The following is a 17,598-nucleotide window of genomic DNA, read 5'->3' as shown; positions in this document are numbered from 1 at the left end:
CACAAGGAGGAGGATTTACTGTAAATCACTTGGCTTTTTACAGACAGAGGAAATATGATACTGGAGGTAACAACAGTAAAAGTCTGAGGGCCCAGTGTTTTTATACAGATGTGACGGAGTGTTACGGTTTGGAAACAAGATTGACCCCCCTGGCTCTCTAATGGTGCATGTTGACTTGTAAACCTTGGGATTATTTACACTACAGAAACAGAGCAGACCCAAGCCTGTGGCTACGCACGATTGACCAGACTGGATAACACAGAATGTACGAGTCCCTTCCTAAACACCGATCACTAAATGGTTTACCCCTTCAATGAATGGTTAAGGTCAGCGCTAATTGCAAGCAGCTGAGTTAACTGTGTCTGTATTTCTTAATATATTTCGTATATTGTTTATGTTTGATGTATTTATGCAGGGCTCATCTGTAAAAGAGACCCTAGTCTTAGTATGACTTCCCTGTCAAAATAAAGGTACAGTTTGCACATTTTGTTTACTATATCAATTAAGCTGTTGCCCCAAAACTTTGAACCTACACACTGACCTACTGCCAAAACAGATTTGTGGAGGGCAATCTGATACTAAATCTGTGTCTGAGGGCAACTTCTACCTGTAACTGAGAGGTACCTACCCACCAATCAGCATCGTCCTCTCCAAGCACAACCAATACCTCGCCCTCGTTGAAAGTGAGCTCATCATGGTGGTCACCCACACAGCCATAGATGGCTTGGACCCGCATCACTTTTGGCTTGGGCTGGAAAACAAGCAGATAGAGACACAACAGCACTACTGAGTGAAAAACACCATACCAGTAAGGAAATAAAAACATTACACCATCCCTAAGGGTGACTAAGCCAAACCTGTGCTTAACCAAAATAACATATTTGTTCTGAGGGGGAAAACACCCAGTAGAGAAAAACAGGTGTATGCCCCACAGTAATGATTCAGGGAAAATGTCAAAATGGGTATTTTTCTGTTATTAGAGTAAGTAACGATCTCAAACTGAGCATCTAATGCTAGGGGGGTGACTAAGACATGGAGTTGCCAACTACACTGTTTAAAAAAATAAAGGGAACACTTAAACAACACAATGTAACTCCAAGTCAATCACACTTCTGTGAAATCAAACTGTTCACTTAGGAAGCAACACTGATTGACAATAAATGTCACATGCTGTTGTGCAAATGGAATAGACAACAGGTGGAAATTATAGGCAATTAGCAAGACACCCCCAATAAAGGAGTGGTTCTGCAGGTGGGGACCACAGACCACTTCTCAGTTCCTATGCTTCCTGGCTGATGTTTTGGTCACTTTTGAATGCTGGCGGTGCTTTCACTCTAGTGGTAGCATGAGACGGAGTCTACAACCCACACAAGTGGCTCAGGTAGTGCAGCTCATCCAGGATGGCACATCAATGCGAGCTGTGGCAAGAAGGTTTGCTGTGTCTGTCAGCGTAGTGTCCAGAGCATGGAGGCGCTACCAGGAGACAGGCCAGTACATCAGGAAACGTGGAGGAGGCCGTAGGAGGGCAACAACCCAGCAGCAGGACCGCTACCTCCGCCTTTGTGCAAGGAGGAGCAGGAGAAGCACTGCCAGAGCCCTGCAAAATGACCTCCAGCAGGCCACAAATGTGCATGTGTCTGCTCAAACGGTCAGAAACAGACTCCATGAGGGCGGTATGAGGGCCCGACGTCCACAGGTGGGGGTTGTGCTTACAGCCCAACACCGTGCAGGACGTTTGGCATTTGCCAGAGAACACCAAGATTGGCAAATTCGCCACTGGCGCCCTGTGCTCTTCACAGATGAAAGTAGGTTCACACTGAGCACGTGACAGACGTGACAGAGTCTGGAGACGCCGTGGAGAACGTTCTGCTGCCTGCAACATCCTCCAGCATGACCGGTTTGGCGGTGGGTCAGTCATGGTGTGGGGTGGCATTTCTTTGGGGGGCCGCACAGCCCTCCATGTGCTCGCCAGAGGTAGCCTGACTGCCATTAGGTACCGAGATGAGATCCTCAGACCCCTTGTGAGACCATATGCTGGTGCGGTTGGGCCTGGGTTCCTCCTAATGCAAGACAATGCTAGACCTCATGTGGCTGGAGTGTGTCAGCAGTTCCTGCAAGAGGAAGGCATTGATGCTATGGACTGGCCCGCCCGTTCCCCAGACCTGAATCCAAATGAGCACATCTGGGACATCATGTCTCGCTCCATCCACCAACGTCACGTTGCACCACAGACTGTCCAGGAGTTGGCGGATGCTTTAGTCCAGGTCTGGGAGGAGATCCCTCAGGAGACCATCCGCCACCTCATCAGGAGCATGCCCAGGCGTTGTAGGGAGGTCATACAGGCACGTGGAGGCCACACACATTACTGAGCCTCATTTTGACTTGTTTTAAGGACATTACATCAAAGTTGGATCAGCCTGTAGTGTGGTTTTCCACTTTAATTTTGAGTGTGACTCCAAATCCAGACCTCCATGGGTTGATAAATTGGATTTCCATTGATTATTTTTGTGTGATTTTGTTGTCAGCACATTCAACTATGTAAAGAAAAAAGTATTTAATAAGATTATTTCTTTCATTCATATCTAGGATGTGTTGTTTAAGTGTTCCCTTTATTTTTTTGAGCAGTATATTTGCCGGAGCCTTTGCATCCCAGCAGATAGAGCTATTGCCAACTTCAAGTATCCAAAGCCTGCTTGCCTAAAAAACACATTATCGAAACAGAATAAAAATGGCTGGCCTTTGGACGTATACAGTAAAATTCTAACTTAAATATAGTCTGCTATGCCTTGACCTCTACTAAATGGAAATACCAACCAAATTAAACAATTGATGATGAAAATTAAACTTTGGCGCAAGGGGATTAATGAAAATGAATTGTTGTCCTCCCTCACAAAAATAATGTAAGGAAAAGAGTCAGTCTGCCCCCTCTCACCAGTGCTCTCCTGGGCATGGGGTGTGGGGGATCGCCTTGGTGGGAGGAGGCCCCATTGGACTGCAGGCTGATGGAGCAGGGGGCCATGGGGGAGTTTAGAGGAGGGTGTCTGCTGCTGGGCTGAGGCCTCTGATAGACAAAGTGGGACTTTTTGCTTTCTCCATCTGCGCGGAATCCTGGGGGGCACAAAGGGGAGAGCGATCAATAAAGACACTCGCCCGTTATGTCTGTGAAATGTCGGTTGAATTCTATGTAGAGAGCATACTATGGAGAATGATCATGTGTGGTTTTACAACTACCAACCACTTCAAGAAATAGGTGTTACCCAATGTTGCTCCTGAAAAGGATGTGCTTTCATATGTGTGATATAGATTTAATCTGTAAAATAGATTTAATCTGTAAAATATAGATAGAATAGTTTACCTCTCTCTGGCAGTTCAGATAGGGAGTTGAGGGCAGTCACAGAGTATTTTGGAGACCCTGAGCTGAAATGAATGGGGAAAGACAATGTATACAGTAGTTGGCACAGTGTTATGACAGAATAAATTGATGTATCTGGTGACAGTTACTGAATGTAGTTTACGATGGCTCAATCAGTAAGGCTTGTCTGAATGGCTTGCTCCATTTAAATTCATACAGCATTACGACCAGGACTTTCCCGAATTGGATCCTTTGTTCCTACCCCTAGGGGAATTGAACTTATTCAGAGTGGACTTTTAGTCCGACTCAGGTGTGCACACCATCCACCTCTTCCGAGTATATTACTCGCAAATGTTTTCAGTCTCTGGATAATAAAGTAGACGAGATCAGGGCGAGGATCTCCTTCCAGAGACACAAGGGATTGTTACATACTCTGTTCCACGGAAACATGGCTCTCTCAGGATATACTGTCACAGTCAATATAGCCAGCTGGGTTCTCGGTACATGGCACTTACAGGAATAAAGAACTCTCCTCCGGGAAGAAGAAAGGCGTATGTATGTTTCATGATTAACTACTCATGGAGTGATTGTGATAACATACAGAAACTGAAGTCCTTTTGATCCCCAGACCTAGAATACCTCAATCAAATGCCGACCGTATTACCTCCGAAGAGAATTCTCTATACACAGTCACAGCTGTGTATATTCCCCCTCAATCCGATACCACGACGGCCCTCAAAGATCTACACTGGACTTCATGCAAACTGGAAACCACATATCCTAAGGCCACATTTATTGTAGCTTGGGATTTTAACAAAGCAAATTTGTGGAAAATGCTACCGAAGATCTACCAACACATTAACTGTAGTACTCGCTCTGTAAAAACATTGGACCACTGCTACACACCTTTTTGAAATGCCTACAAGGCCCTCCCCCACCCTACCTTTGGCAAATCTGATCACGACTCCATTTTTCTCCTCCCTTCCTATAGGCAGAAACTCAAACAGGAAGTACATGTGCTAAGGTCTATTCAACGCTGGTCTGACCAATCGGAATCCATGCTTCAAGAGTGTTTTGGTCAATCGTACTGGGATATGTTCCGGGTAGCCTGAGAATAACATAGACAAATACACGGATAAGGTGACATAGTTCATCAGGAAGTCTATAGGAGATGTTGTACCCACTGTGACTTAAAACCTACCCAAACCAGAAACCGTGGATAAATGTCAGCATTCGTGCAAAACTGAAAGTGCAAAACACTGCATTTAATCATGGCAAGGTGACAAAGAATATGGCTGAATACAAACAGTGTAGTTATTCCCACCGTAATGCAATAAAACAGGCAAAACGTCAGTACAGAGACACAGTTGAGTCGCAATTCAACGGCTCAGACACGAGACGTATGTGGAGGGTCTACAGACAATTATGGACTACAAAGGGAAAACCAGCCACGTCGCAGACACCGACATCTTGCTTCCAGACAAGCTAAACACCTTCTTCACCGGCTTTGAGAATAACATAGTGCCACCAACGCGACCTGCTACCAAGGACTGTGGGCTCTCCCTCTTCGTGGTCGACATGAGTAAGACATTTAAGCGTATTACCCCTCGCAAGGCTGCCGGCCCAGACAGCATCCCCATCCGCATCCTCAGAGCATGAGCAGACCAGCTGGCTGGAGTGTTTACGGACATATTAAATCTCTCCCTATCCCAGTCTGCTGCCCCCACTTGCTTCAAGATGTCCACCATTGTTCCTGTACCCAAGAGAGCAAAGGTAACTGAACTAAATGACTATTGCCCCGTAGCACTCACTTTAATCATATCACCTCAACGTTATCTGACACCCAAGACCCACTTTTGCATACCACCCCAATAGAGCCACAGACGATGCAATCGCCATCGCACTGCCCTATTCCATCTGGACAAGGGGAATACCTATGTAAGAATTCTGTTCACTGACTATAGCTCAGCATTCAACACAATAGTACCCTCCAAGCTCAACATTAAACTCGGGGGCCTGGGTCTGAACCCCACCCTGTGCAACTGGGTCATGGACTTCTTGACGGGCCGCCCCCAGGCTGTGAAGGTAGGAAACAACACCTCCACTTCACTGATCCTCAACACATGGGCCCCACAAGGGTGTGTGCTCAGCCCCCTCCTGTACTCCCTGTTCACCCATGACTGCGTGGCCACTCACGCCTCCAACTCAATCATCAAGTTTGCAGACAACAGTAGTAGGCCTGATTACCATCAATGACGAGACAGCCTACAGGGAGGAGGTGAGGGCTCTGGGAGAGTGGTGCCAGGAAAAATAACCTCTCACTCAAAGTCAACAAAACAAAGAAGCTGATCGTGGAGTTCAGGAAACAGCAGAGGGAGCACGCCCCTATCCACATCAACGGGACCGCAGTGGAGAAGATGGAAAGCTTCAAGTTCCTTGGCATACACATCACTGACTATTTGAAATGGTCCACCCACACACAGTGTGCTAAAGAAGGTACAGCAGCACCTCTTCAACCTCAGGAGGCTGAAGAAATTTGGCTTGGCCCCTAAAACCCACAGAAACTTTTACAGATTCACAATTGAGAGCATCCTGTCAGGTTGTATCAACACCTGGTACGGCAACTGCATCGCCCGGAACTGCAGGGCTCTCCAGAGGGTGGTGCGGTCTGCCCAACGCATCACCAGGGGGCAAACTACCTGCAATCCCATGACACCTACAGCACCCAATGTCACAGGAAGGCCAAAAAGATCATCAAGGACATCAATCACCCGGGCCACCGCCTGTTCACCCCGCTATCATCCAGAAGGCGAGGTCAGTACAAGTGCATCAAAGCTGGTACAAAGACTGAAAACAGCTTCTATCTCAAGGCAATCAAACTGTTAAATAGCCATCACTAGCTGGCTTCCACCCAGTTACGCAACCCTGCACCTTAGAGGCTGCTGCCCTATATAGAATTAGAATCACTGGCCACTTTAATAACGGAACAATAGACACTTTAATAATGTTTACATACTGCTTCACTCATATCATATGTACAGTCGTGGCCAAAAGTTTTGAGAATGAAACAAATATTCATTTTCACAAAGTCTGCTGCCTCAGTTTGTATGATGGCAATTTGCATATACTCCAGAATGACATGAAGAGTGATCAGATGAATTGCAATTAATTGCAAAGTCGCTCTTTGCCATGGAAATGAACTGAATCCCCCAAAACATTTCCACTGCATTTCAGCCCTGCCACGAAAGGACCAGCTGACATCCTGTCAGTGATTATCTCGTCTGGAGATCACTCTGTCAGGCTGATTGAGTTCGAATAATAGACTGGAAGCTTCAAAAGAAGATTGGTGCTTGGAATCACTGTTCTTCCTCTGTCAGCCATGGTTACCTGCAAGGAGACACGTGCCGTCATCATTGCTTTGCACAAAAAGGGCTTCACAGGCAAGGATATTGCTGCCAGTAAGATTGCACCTAAATCAACCATTTATCGGATCATCAAGAACTTCAAGGAGAGAGGTTCAATTGTTGTGAAGAAGGCTTCAGGGCGCCCAAGAAAGTCCAGCAAGCGCCAGGACCGTCTCCTAAAGTTGATTCAGCTGCGGAATCGGGGCACCACCAGTACAGAGCTTGCTCAGGAATGGCAGCAGGCAGGTGTGAGTGCATCTGCACCCACAGTGAGGCGAAGACTTTTGGAGGATGGCCTGGTGTCAAGAAGGGCAGCAAAGAAGCCACTTCTCTCCAGGAAAAACATCAGGGACAGACTGATATTCTGCAAAGGGTACAGGGATGGGACTGCTGAGGACTGGGGTAAAGTCATTTTCTCTGATGAATCCCCTTTCCGATTGTTTGGGGCATCTGGAAAAAAGCTTGTCTGAGAAGACAAGGTGAGCGCTACCATCAGTCATGTGTCATGCCAACAGTAAAGCATCCTGAGACCATTCATGTGTGGGGTTGCATCTCAGCCAAGGGAGTGGACTCACTCACAATTTTGCCTAAGAACACAGCCATGAATAAAGAATGGTACCAACACATCCTCCGAGAGCAACTTCTCCCAACCATCCAGGAACAGTTTGGTGACGAACAATGCCTTTTCCAGCATGATGGAGCAGCTTGCCATAAGGCAAAAGTGATAACTCAGTGGCTCGGGAACAAAACATTGATATTTTGGGTCCATGGCCAGGAAACTCCGCAGACCTTAATCCCATTGAGAACTTGTGGTCAATCCTCAAGAGGCGGGTGGACAAACAAAAACCCACAAATTCTGACAAACTCCAAGCATTGATTATGCAAGAATGGGCTGCCATCAGTCAGGATGTGGCCCAGAAGTTAATTGACAGCATGCCAGGGCAGATTGCAGAGGTCTTGAAAAAGAAGGGTCAACACTGCAAATATTGACTCTTTGCATCAACTTCATGTAATTGTCAATAAAAGCCTTTGACACTTATGAAATGTTTGTAATTATACTAAAGACTAAAGACACTGAAGCAGCAAACTTTGTGGAAATTAATATTTGTGTCATTCACAAAACTTTTGGTCATGACTGTACAGTACCAGTCAAAAGTTTGGACACTTTATTTTTACTGTTTTCTACATTGTAGAATAATAGTAAAGACATCAAAACTATGAAATAACGAACGGAATCATGTAGTAACCAAAAAAGTGTTAAACAAATCAAAATATATTTTATATTTGAGATTCTTCAAAGTAGCCACCCTTTGCCTTGATGACAGCTTTGCACATTATTTATTTAACCTTTATTTAACTAGGCAAGTCAGTTAAGAACAAATTGTTATTTACAATGACGGCCTACCCCAGCCAAACCCTAACCCGGACGTTGCTGGGCCAATTGTGCGCCACCCTATGGGACTCCCAATCACGGCAGGTTGTGATACAGCCTGGAATCGAACCAGGGTCTGTAGCCTCTAGGATTGAGATGCAGTGCCTTAGACCGCTGCGCCACTCGGGAGTGCTAAAACTCTTGGCTTTCTCTCAACCAGCTTCATGAGCTAGTCTTTACCACAGGTAAATTCAATCATGTTGTAGAAACATCTCAAGGATGATCAATGGAAACAGGATGCACCTGAGCTCAATTTCGAGTCTCATAGCAAAGGGTCTGAATACTTATGTAAATAAGGTATTTCTGTTATTAATTTTCATTACAATTGCAAAAATGTAAAAAAAAAAATTGTAGATTGATGAGGGAAAAAACAATTTCATAAATTTTAAGGCTGTAACATAACAAAATGTGGAAAAAGTCAAGGGGTCTGAATATTTTCCAAAAGCACTGTATATGTCAAACTTACCCATGTTCTCTTACTTGCAGTTTTAAAAAATAAGCTACCAAAAACCCTCCAACTTTCCACCACCACCAGCTAAGACCCGTAATTGGAACTCCTTTCTCCCTTCGTTTTTTTTTATACCAGATGCCCCACATAGGAATAGCTGCCATCAAAGCATCTGTCTCTGAGGACATTCCCTCAGAGATGAGGCCAATCCCCAAACTATTTTAATAAACTTTCATATTGCATTTTGTCTCTGCTGTTCATTCAGTTAAGCCTTAAACTTGATTGAACTACATACCAAATCTGGTGATTGACAACATCACTGCCGTGTCATGTACTGCAACACCCATAATTCATATACTTTCAATTGGAAACTCCATTCAAACCAATTTCAGGCAGTTCAAGGTCAGTCTTACCCAGGGGTAAAAGTAAGCTGGTACTTATTACCGACAAAATAAATTGTGAGGGTATGGCCTACTGGTTAACAATGAGCCTATCACAATAATTAAAACAAAGATGCCAAGAAAACGGTTGGCTATTATACTATTATTTATCATCACTGCATGACAGTCGCATGAAACATTTACAAATGGACTTGAAAACATATGGTATATGCTCCAAAATGCAGTGTGGTTTGAAGATAACAGTGAAATTTGGCAAAAACATGAGATGAGTGGCTGAGACCGAGATGCGTGCGGACAGCAGTGGAGGCATCAATTTAGGTTGCAAGTGTAGGCCTAATGAATAACAAATCACCGAAATGTAATTCATTACACTTTAATGTTTTGTAACAGATTTCCATTCATCAAATGGCGGGTGAATAGTACACTGTGTAGGTGCGAGAATTATTTTAGAGTGGACGAATGGGCGCAGGTAGCCAGGCGTACAGGAGTCTTTTGAAGTGATTGTTTGACAAATCAGATGAACTTCATGCTGGTTGTGTTCATGCCATATTTAAAAGGTAATACATTTTAAAAGTTAAATGTTTTTATTTTACCTTGATTCATTGTTTTTATCATACTATAAGGCCCACAGAGATCCTATTAAATGAATAGGGATTCCATATGCAATTCTATCAGTGGAGGCTGCTCAGGAGGAGAAAGGGGAAGACCATTCTCCTCAGTGAATTTTATAAAAATGTTACATTTAAAAAGTTATCCTTTTTAGATCAAACTATACTAAATACATTCACAGGTCACCAAATAATTGATTAAAACAATGTTGCAAAGTTCTAGAGTAGCCTCAACAGCACTCTGTAGGGTATCACCATGGTGTAGCCGGAGGACAGCTAGCTTCAGTCCTCCTCTGGGTACATTGACTTCAATACAAAACCGATGAGCCTCATGGTTCTCACCTCCTTCCATAGTACTTATGACAACTTCCGGAGGACGTCCTCCAACCTATCTGAGCTCTTGCAGCATGAACTGACATGTTGTCCACCCAATCAAAGGATCAGAGAATGAATCTAGTACTGAAAGCATACGCTACAGCTAGCTAGCACTGCAGTGCATAAAATGGGGTGAGTAGTTGACTCAAAGAGAGAAAGACAATAGTTGGACAGTTTTGAACAATTGAATTTCTTCCAAAATGAAGGAGAAGCAAAAGAGAAAGAGATTGTCCTTCAGTTTCACTTACTTAGCTAGCAAATGCAGATAGCTAGTTTAGCCTACTGAAACACCCTGCTCAAAACACTGGAACTTTTCCAAGTCAAGGTAAGCTTTTGGTTTTACTAATTTATTGCCACCGGGGCCAGCCAGCGTAACTGCTTACCGACTGTACACTGTAACGTTACTGCATGATTGTAGCGGATTTACTAGCGCGTTAGTTCTATTAGCTATGCTGACTATGACGTTACTTTAGCTAATATGGTGACAACAATGTAGGCTGTGTGTAGCGGTTTGGCTTGGAAAGTTTATTTTGCCTGGTCACATACAGCTGATGTGTTGTCTATTGAAGTCCACATGAGAAGGTGAGCGGAGACTGCATAGATGCGAGAAGGAATACAACGTGGCTGCTATGAAAGTGAACTGTGTTTACACGTGATCAACGGTGTATTCATTCTGCCGATTATGTTGAAAAAAAAATTCTTAAACGGAAGCAAACCGAACTAAATGGGGAATAACACTGTCTGTCCATGTGTCACCTCAAATTTCTCTCGACCTGTATGCACCTACGTTATAAACTTTCATTCATAGGCTAGGTTGTAGCAACCTCATGAGTATAGGGTGTGACGCTTGGCATTCAGGCCAAAGAGTTAAATCTTGGTTTCGTCAGACCAGAGAATCTTGTTTCTCACGGTCTGAGTCCTTTAGGTGCCTTTTGGCAAATTCCAAGCGGGCTGTCATGCGCCTTTTACTATGGAGTGGCTTCTGTCTGGTCACTCTACCATAAAGGCCTGATTGGTGGAGTGCTGCAGAGATGGTTATCCTTCTGGAAGGTTCTCCCATCTCCACAGAGGAACTCAGTGTGACCATCGAGTTCTTGGTTACCTCCCTGGCCAAGGCTCTTCTCCCCCGATTGCACCAAGTCTCTAGGAAGAGTCTTAGCGTTTACAAAAATCTTACATTTAAGAGTAAAATTCAAGTATCATGTAGTAGCCTACACTTATCACTGTTACATTGAACTAGGTGAATGGAATATGAATGACAGTCATCCAATATGATGTAATAGAAACAAGGCCATGCTCAATCATCCTCCCTCTTCTTAAACGGCACGGACCGCCACTGAATTCTATAATTACGCCCCCAAAAGTTCTTCAAACATAGGAGGTCCTGTACCGGGAAGAAATTAAATCTACTTTCACCCCTGGACTATATCTGAACAAAATATCTAAATGAAGTTGGCATACTCACACACACTTCTGAAAGGATGACTCTGGACCACTGTAGCCTGTTGAATTTGATGGTACCCCATAATCTATACAGAGGATTAACAGATCACATTTAACAGTAAGCCAGAGCCCACCATCCTGTCTCCACAGTTCCCTGCCCCAGAGATGAAAAAAAAAAAAAAGAGGTCAACGGACATACTGCCTAAAATAAATTAAATCTTACAAGACTATTACCAGTGAGTGCAGGTTTCTTCCCTATTATTATGTGCTTTTTAGCACCGTACACCCAAAGAGACTTCCTATCATTCAGAAGTGAGCATACTGTTTACACAAGACGGAAGGTTTTTTTGGTATTTTATTAGGATCCCCATTAACTGTTGCAAAAGCAGCAGCTACTCTTCCTGGGGTCCACACAAAACATAATACAGAACATCATTAGACAAGAACAGAACTACATACATTTTTAAAAAGGCACACGTAGCCTACATATAAATGCATACACAAACTATCTAGGTCAAATAGGAGAGAGGCGTTGTGCACGAGGTGTTGCTTTATAATTTTTTTGAAACCAGGTTTGCTGTTTATTTGAGCAATATGAGAAGGAAGTTCCATGCAATAAGGGCTCGATATAATACTGTACATTTTCTTGAATTTGTTCTGGATTTGGGGACTATGAAAAGACTCCTGGTGGCATGTCTGGTGGGATAAGTGTGTGTGTCAGAGCTGTATGTAAATTGACTATGCAAATAATTTGGGATTTTCAACAAGAAGAAGTGATGCAGTCCGTCTCTCCTAAACTCTTAGCCAAGAGACTGGCATGCATAGTATTAATATTAGCCCTCTGATTACAATGAAGAGCAAAAGGTGCTGCTGTGATGTGACGTACCTGCGTGGCTCTGTCTGGAGGAATGGGGGCTGTGGGGCACTTGGGGGGTGGGCTCTGAGTAGGTGCGCTTGTGGCGGATAACCAAAGGCGGAGGGGGGGTCCTCTTCTTGCTGCTACTGCTGCTACTGGTGGTGGGGATGATGACATCACCCCAGCCCACTGGTGGGCTAACCGGGGGAGGAGGGGGTGGGACATTTGGAGCTGGAAAACACAAGTTACATCTATAATAACATGGTTTTTGCATTGGCAATCCATAAAAGACAGAGGATCTGATGAAGAGCAGATTGATGCAGAAACCATCTGGAATAGAAGTGAAGAATACTGCACAAGACAGTTTGATTGTTGAAGCACTTTTTTTGCACTAGGAGCTAAAAGGACTAAAGTACATCACATAAAATAGTGTCCCATTTTTTATGCCCCAGTGACTGTGTCAATAATATTGTCTGATCTCCTATGAGGAGTTTTTAAATGATGCCTTTCAACAAAGCACATTTGTGAACTGTCTATATCAGGGGTGGCCAAAGTAAGGCCCATAAAGCCAATTACATTTATTTTTAAAGGCTACACTTGAGCGTCTAAAACCAGATAGAAAGTATGAAGAAATTATAATATACCTATAATACGTACAATATTTTTCCAGCACACAAATTGAATTTGATGAACAAATCAGCCCCAAAAAAAGTATTTGTTCGACCCTCCGTTGAATTTTGAAACCCGGATTTATTTAATTATTGCCCACTCCAGGTCGAGATAAATCTTTAGCGTTTTATTTTCACAGGGAGTCCCATGAGACCAATGCCTCTATTCCCAAGCAAGCCCTTCATATACACAATTTATACCAGCGTTTCTTAAAGTATGGGTCGTCGCGGACCTGTCAATAGTGGGTCGCGACGTAAATGTATAATTATTTCATTAGTTACTGGAACTGATTTGGCCAAGTGCAACTGTGAACTCGGTTCAGTGTGCTCTTTGCTTAGCAGCGGTCCCTGCTCAGTTTGGCAGCTGCGTGAGTGGGAGAGATAGAGGGAGATGCCGGTGTGCTTCGCACCGCTGTCATGAAATGGACTCATGCTAGCCACAAGTTCTGACTGAGCTCAATGGTCATGAAATGCAAATACAGTGATTACTTTTTGTCTCTTTCTTACACACTTTGAGAAATAATGAGGAGGGCCCACAATGTGTTTTGTGTGGGGAAGTGCTTAGTAATGAGTCTCAAAACTATCAAATTAATAAAATGACACATCCTGATCAAACATCCAGGCACAACATGACGGTAAACCCAGGGAGTTCTTTCAGAACAGGGCAGAATGCTTCAGGAAACAAATCGAAAGTGGAAGAGCAAGTCAACTAGCAAGTCAACGTTGTCATTTTATAACAGGTGATGATATACAGAAATAAGGGAGTACTATCTCTCATGGTAGTAGATGTGAGTTTGTCTTTCAAACAATCCCCTGGCCTTGTAACGTTACACAGCTTATAGCTAACGCTAGCCAAAGCAAGCTAACTAGCTACTGATAGTGCAACCCTAAGAAAAAGTACAGATGAAGATCAAAAGTGATCAGGCCTACTGTACATTTTACTGTAGAAATGATTGTTTAAAACAAGTCTAGGTTGGAACTGTTGCTGTTACAAGTAATCATTTTGATTCTGAACTGGAATAACCTGATTGAAGCAAGCTACTTTTTGATGCAAACACTCACACAGTTCTGGGTTGCTCATCTGCAGCAGGAAACGAGTCTCCTGCCTGACTGAGAAAGCAGTAGATGTTCTGATCCAGTTTGGCACCACATACACCTATGCAAGTCAGGGTTCTCAAGCACAGAAACAGTCTCAATGCTGAGCATGACCTCAGTGTTGCACTGTGTAAAACTGAGCCCAGAATAGACATGCTTGTAGAAAACTTCAACCAGCCACGCACCTCTCATTAGGACTATATGTATGTGTGTGTTCTCTGGTCTACATCTGTGTGATGTGATCAATCAGTTTTTTCCAATTCAGAATAAAAATAATATTTTAACAGCAACAGTTCCAACCTAGACTTTCTATCAACAATAATTTATATAGTAAGATGTACAGTAGGCCTGCTCATTTATCTGTACTGTTACTTAGGGTTGTACGATCAAAAAGCCTGTGTGTGTGTTCTGTTGTACATCTGTGTGATGTGATCAAAGCATTCCAGTTCAGAATTAAATTATTTATTGTATTTTAACAGCAACAGTTCCAACCTAGACAGGTATGTATTTAATTGTTATTTGTTTTTGTCTATATTTTTTTAGGCATAAGGGCAATGAAATGTTAAATATTTACGAATAGTTGCATATTGTCCTAAGCTTGGGTCCCAGGAAAACACAGAATATCTCATTTGGGTCCCAGGCTGAAACAGTTTAAGAACCCCAGATTTATACAATTTACAATTACATCATACTAAAAAAGGATCTACAAATCATTCTTCAGCAAAGAAGTCTTTAAATCAACAATTTGAACTGACCCAGCGGTACCAGAACATCAAGTTGCAGGGAACTCTGTAGATCATTCCATACATGGGGTGCAAAGAAACAAAGCAGATTTACCTAACTCAGTGGAGACGAAGGGAACTCACAGAAATATAATTATTTACAAGTTAATGGCACACTAATTACAGAAAATAGCTTATGGTTGTGAGTGTGACGAAATAAAAGCAGGGCATTCTACCTGAGAATTGTAGAACTTGGAAACTGTTTCGTCTACACCTACGAGAGGAACCACTTAACCTGTCTGGGAACCTGGGACGTTTGCGTCCCACCCTAGTCAACAGCCAGTAGAATCGCGTTGCGCGAAATACAAATACCTCATAAATGCTATAACTTCAATTTCTCAAACATATGATTATTTTACCCCATTTTATAGATACACCTCTCCTGAATCGAACCACGTTGTCCGATTTCAAAAAGGCTTTACAGCAAAAGCAAAATATTAGATTATGTTTGGAGAGTACCCTGCCAAAAATAACCACACTGCCATTTTCAAAGCAACTAGCATGCATCACAAATACCCAAAACACAGCTAAATGCAGCACTAACCTTTGACAATCTTCATCAGATGACACTCCTAGGACATCATGTTACACAATACATGCATTTTTTGTTCGATAAAGTTCATATTTATATATAAAAACAGCATTTTACATCGGCGCGTGACGTTCAAATGCTTCCGGTGAATCAGCGCTACAATTTACAAAATTACTATTCGAAAACATTGTTAAAATTTAATATTGTCATTCAAAGAATTACAGATTAACATCTCGTGAATGCAACCACATTGCCAGATTTAAAAATAACTTTACTGGGAAATCACACTTTGCAATAAACGAGGTGCTTTCCTCAGAAAAATAGGCTAGGCGATACAGGTTAGCGCCATCTTGGAACCATCTAAAATCAAATATACTATTGTAAATATTCCCTTACCTTTGATTATCTTCATCAGAAGGCACTTCCAGGAATCCCAGGTCCACAACAAATGTAGTTTTGTTCAAAAAAGTTAATAATTTATGTCCCAATAGCTCCTTCTTGTTAGCGCGTTCCGAAGGCTACTCAAAATGTACTGAAGCGCGCGGGACTTGTCGTCACGAATGTGCAAACATTTTTCATTTATGTTCGTTCAAACATGTCAAACGTTGTATAACATAAATCTTTAGGGCCTTTTTCAATCAGAGCTTCAATAATATTCAAGGCGGACGATTGCATTGTCTTACTAAACGTTTCGGAACAAAAGGGTACCCACGGGTGCCCGCGTCATAGTAGTAATGGCCCTCCCCCTATGACCAACTTTCCAGGCCTCTCGTTCGGTCAGTTTTTACCGGAGAAGACTCCAACCACTTTGTAAAGACTGTTAACATCTAGTGGAAGCCTTAGGAAGTGCTAAATGAATCCTAACTCACGGTGTGTTTCATAGGCAAAGTGTTGAAGGTGATTCCACAAATCAGATTTCCACTTCCTGCATGGAATCTTCTCAGGTTTTTGCCTGCCATATGAGTTCTGTTATACTCACATACACTAGTAACTCGAATGAACTTATCCTCTGCAGCAGAGGTATCTCTGTGTCTTCCTTTCCTGTGGTGGTCCTCATGAGACCCAGTTTCATCATAGCTCTTGATGGGTTTTGCGACTGCACCTGAATAAACTTTAAAAGTTATTGAAATTTTCCGGATTGACTGACCTTCATGTCTTAAAGTCATGATGGGCTGTCATTTCTCTTTGCTTATTTGAGATGTTCTTGACATAATATGGGCTTGGTATTTTACCAAATAGGGCAATCTTCTTTATACCACCCCTACTTGTCACAACACAACTGATTGCCTCAAACGCATTAATAAGGAAAGAAATTCCACAAATTAACTTTAAACAAGGCACACCTGTTAATTGAAATGCATTCCAGGTGACAAGCTCATGAAGCTGGTTGAGAGAATGCCAAGAGTGTGCAAAGCTGTCATCAAGGGTGGCTACTTTGATAATCCTCAAATATAAAATATATTTTGATTTGTTTAACACTTTTATGGTTACTACATGATTCCACGTGTTACTTCATAGTTTTGATGTCTTCAATATTATTCTACAAAGTAGAAAATAGTAAAAATAAGAAAACCCCTTGAATGAGTAGGTGTGTCCAAACTTTTGAATGGTACTGTACGTACTCATGTAAACATGTCTGTCTTTTTGACCCAGTGGGTGAATAAACTTGGTTTGAGCTTTATTAGTCGTCTGTGAGTTTTACTCTGTTTATTTAGAACCTAACAGTTGGCGCTGCGAGCAGGGTTCACCACGATTTACAGTCGAATTGGAGAGTTCGAATCAGTGGAGCAGGAGCCAGCACAATTTTTTTTTAACAAGGTAGGCACAGTTCCTACACCTGTTACCACTCATTCTGACATCCTGGGGGGGGATGTGAATCATAGGCTGAACAATTATAGGATATGGACCTAGAAAAGACTGAGTTTATTTAGTAAGCCCACTGTAAATACTATCGGTAGACCAAGGGGTTGAGGCCCCTAGGGGGGTTTAGCCACCAGACGGTTAGATTAGGCACTGCGGGCCTAGGAGGGATTAGCCACCAGAAGGTTAGAGTAGGCACTGGGTGTTCAGGAGGGTTTAGCCCCCTAGTAGGTTAGACTTAAGCACTGTGGGCTCAGCGTATTCAGGAGGGAAATAGCCCAACGTAATAGGTTAGATCTTCTCCAAGTCATTAACCTCTATGGGCTAGGTGGGGCGCTTGCG

General features: G+C 42.9%; 1 protein-coding gene across 1 annotated transcript in view; it reads right to left on the bottom strand.

Annotated features, from left to right (window-relative positions):
* unm_sa1614 (un-named sa1614) overlaps positions 1 to 17,598 on the bottom strand; it is a 117,436-nt gene that overhangs the window by 7,424 nt on the left and 92,414 nt on the right. The window contains exons 23-27 of the mRNA XM_045705329.2: positions 12,350 to 12,550; positions 11,486 to 11,549; positions 3,356 to 3,417; positions 2,933 to 3,108; positions 629 to 751 (exon numbers count right to left, since the gene is read on the bottom strand). Of these exons, the coding sequence (XP_045561285.1) occupies positions 629 to 751; positions 2,933 to 3,108; positions 3,356 to 3,417; positions 11,486 to 11,549; positions 12,350 to 12,550 (626 nt within the window). The remainder of the gene's footprint in view (positions 1 to 628; positions 752 to 2,932; positions 3,109 to 3,355; positions 3,418 to 11,485; positions 11,550 to 12,349; positions 12,551 to 17,598) is intronic.

The sequence above is a fragment of the Salmo salar genome, chromosome 22 (genome assembly GCF_965601325.2).
Source record: "Salmo salar chromosome 22, fSalSal1, whole genome shotgun sequence".
Taxonomy (NCBI): Eukaryota; Metazoa; Chordata; class Actinopteri; order Salmoniformes; family Salmonidae; genus Salmo; species Salmo salar.
The sequence above is the reverse complement of the archived record's forward strand: the minus strand, read 5'-3'. Positions and strand labels throughout refer to the sequence as shown.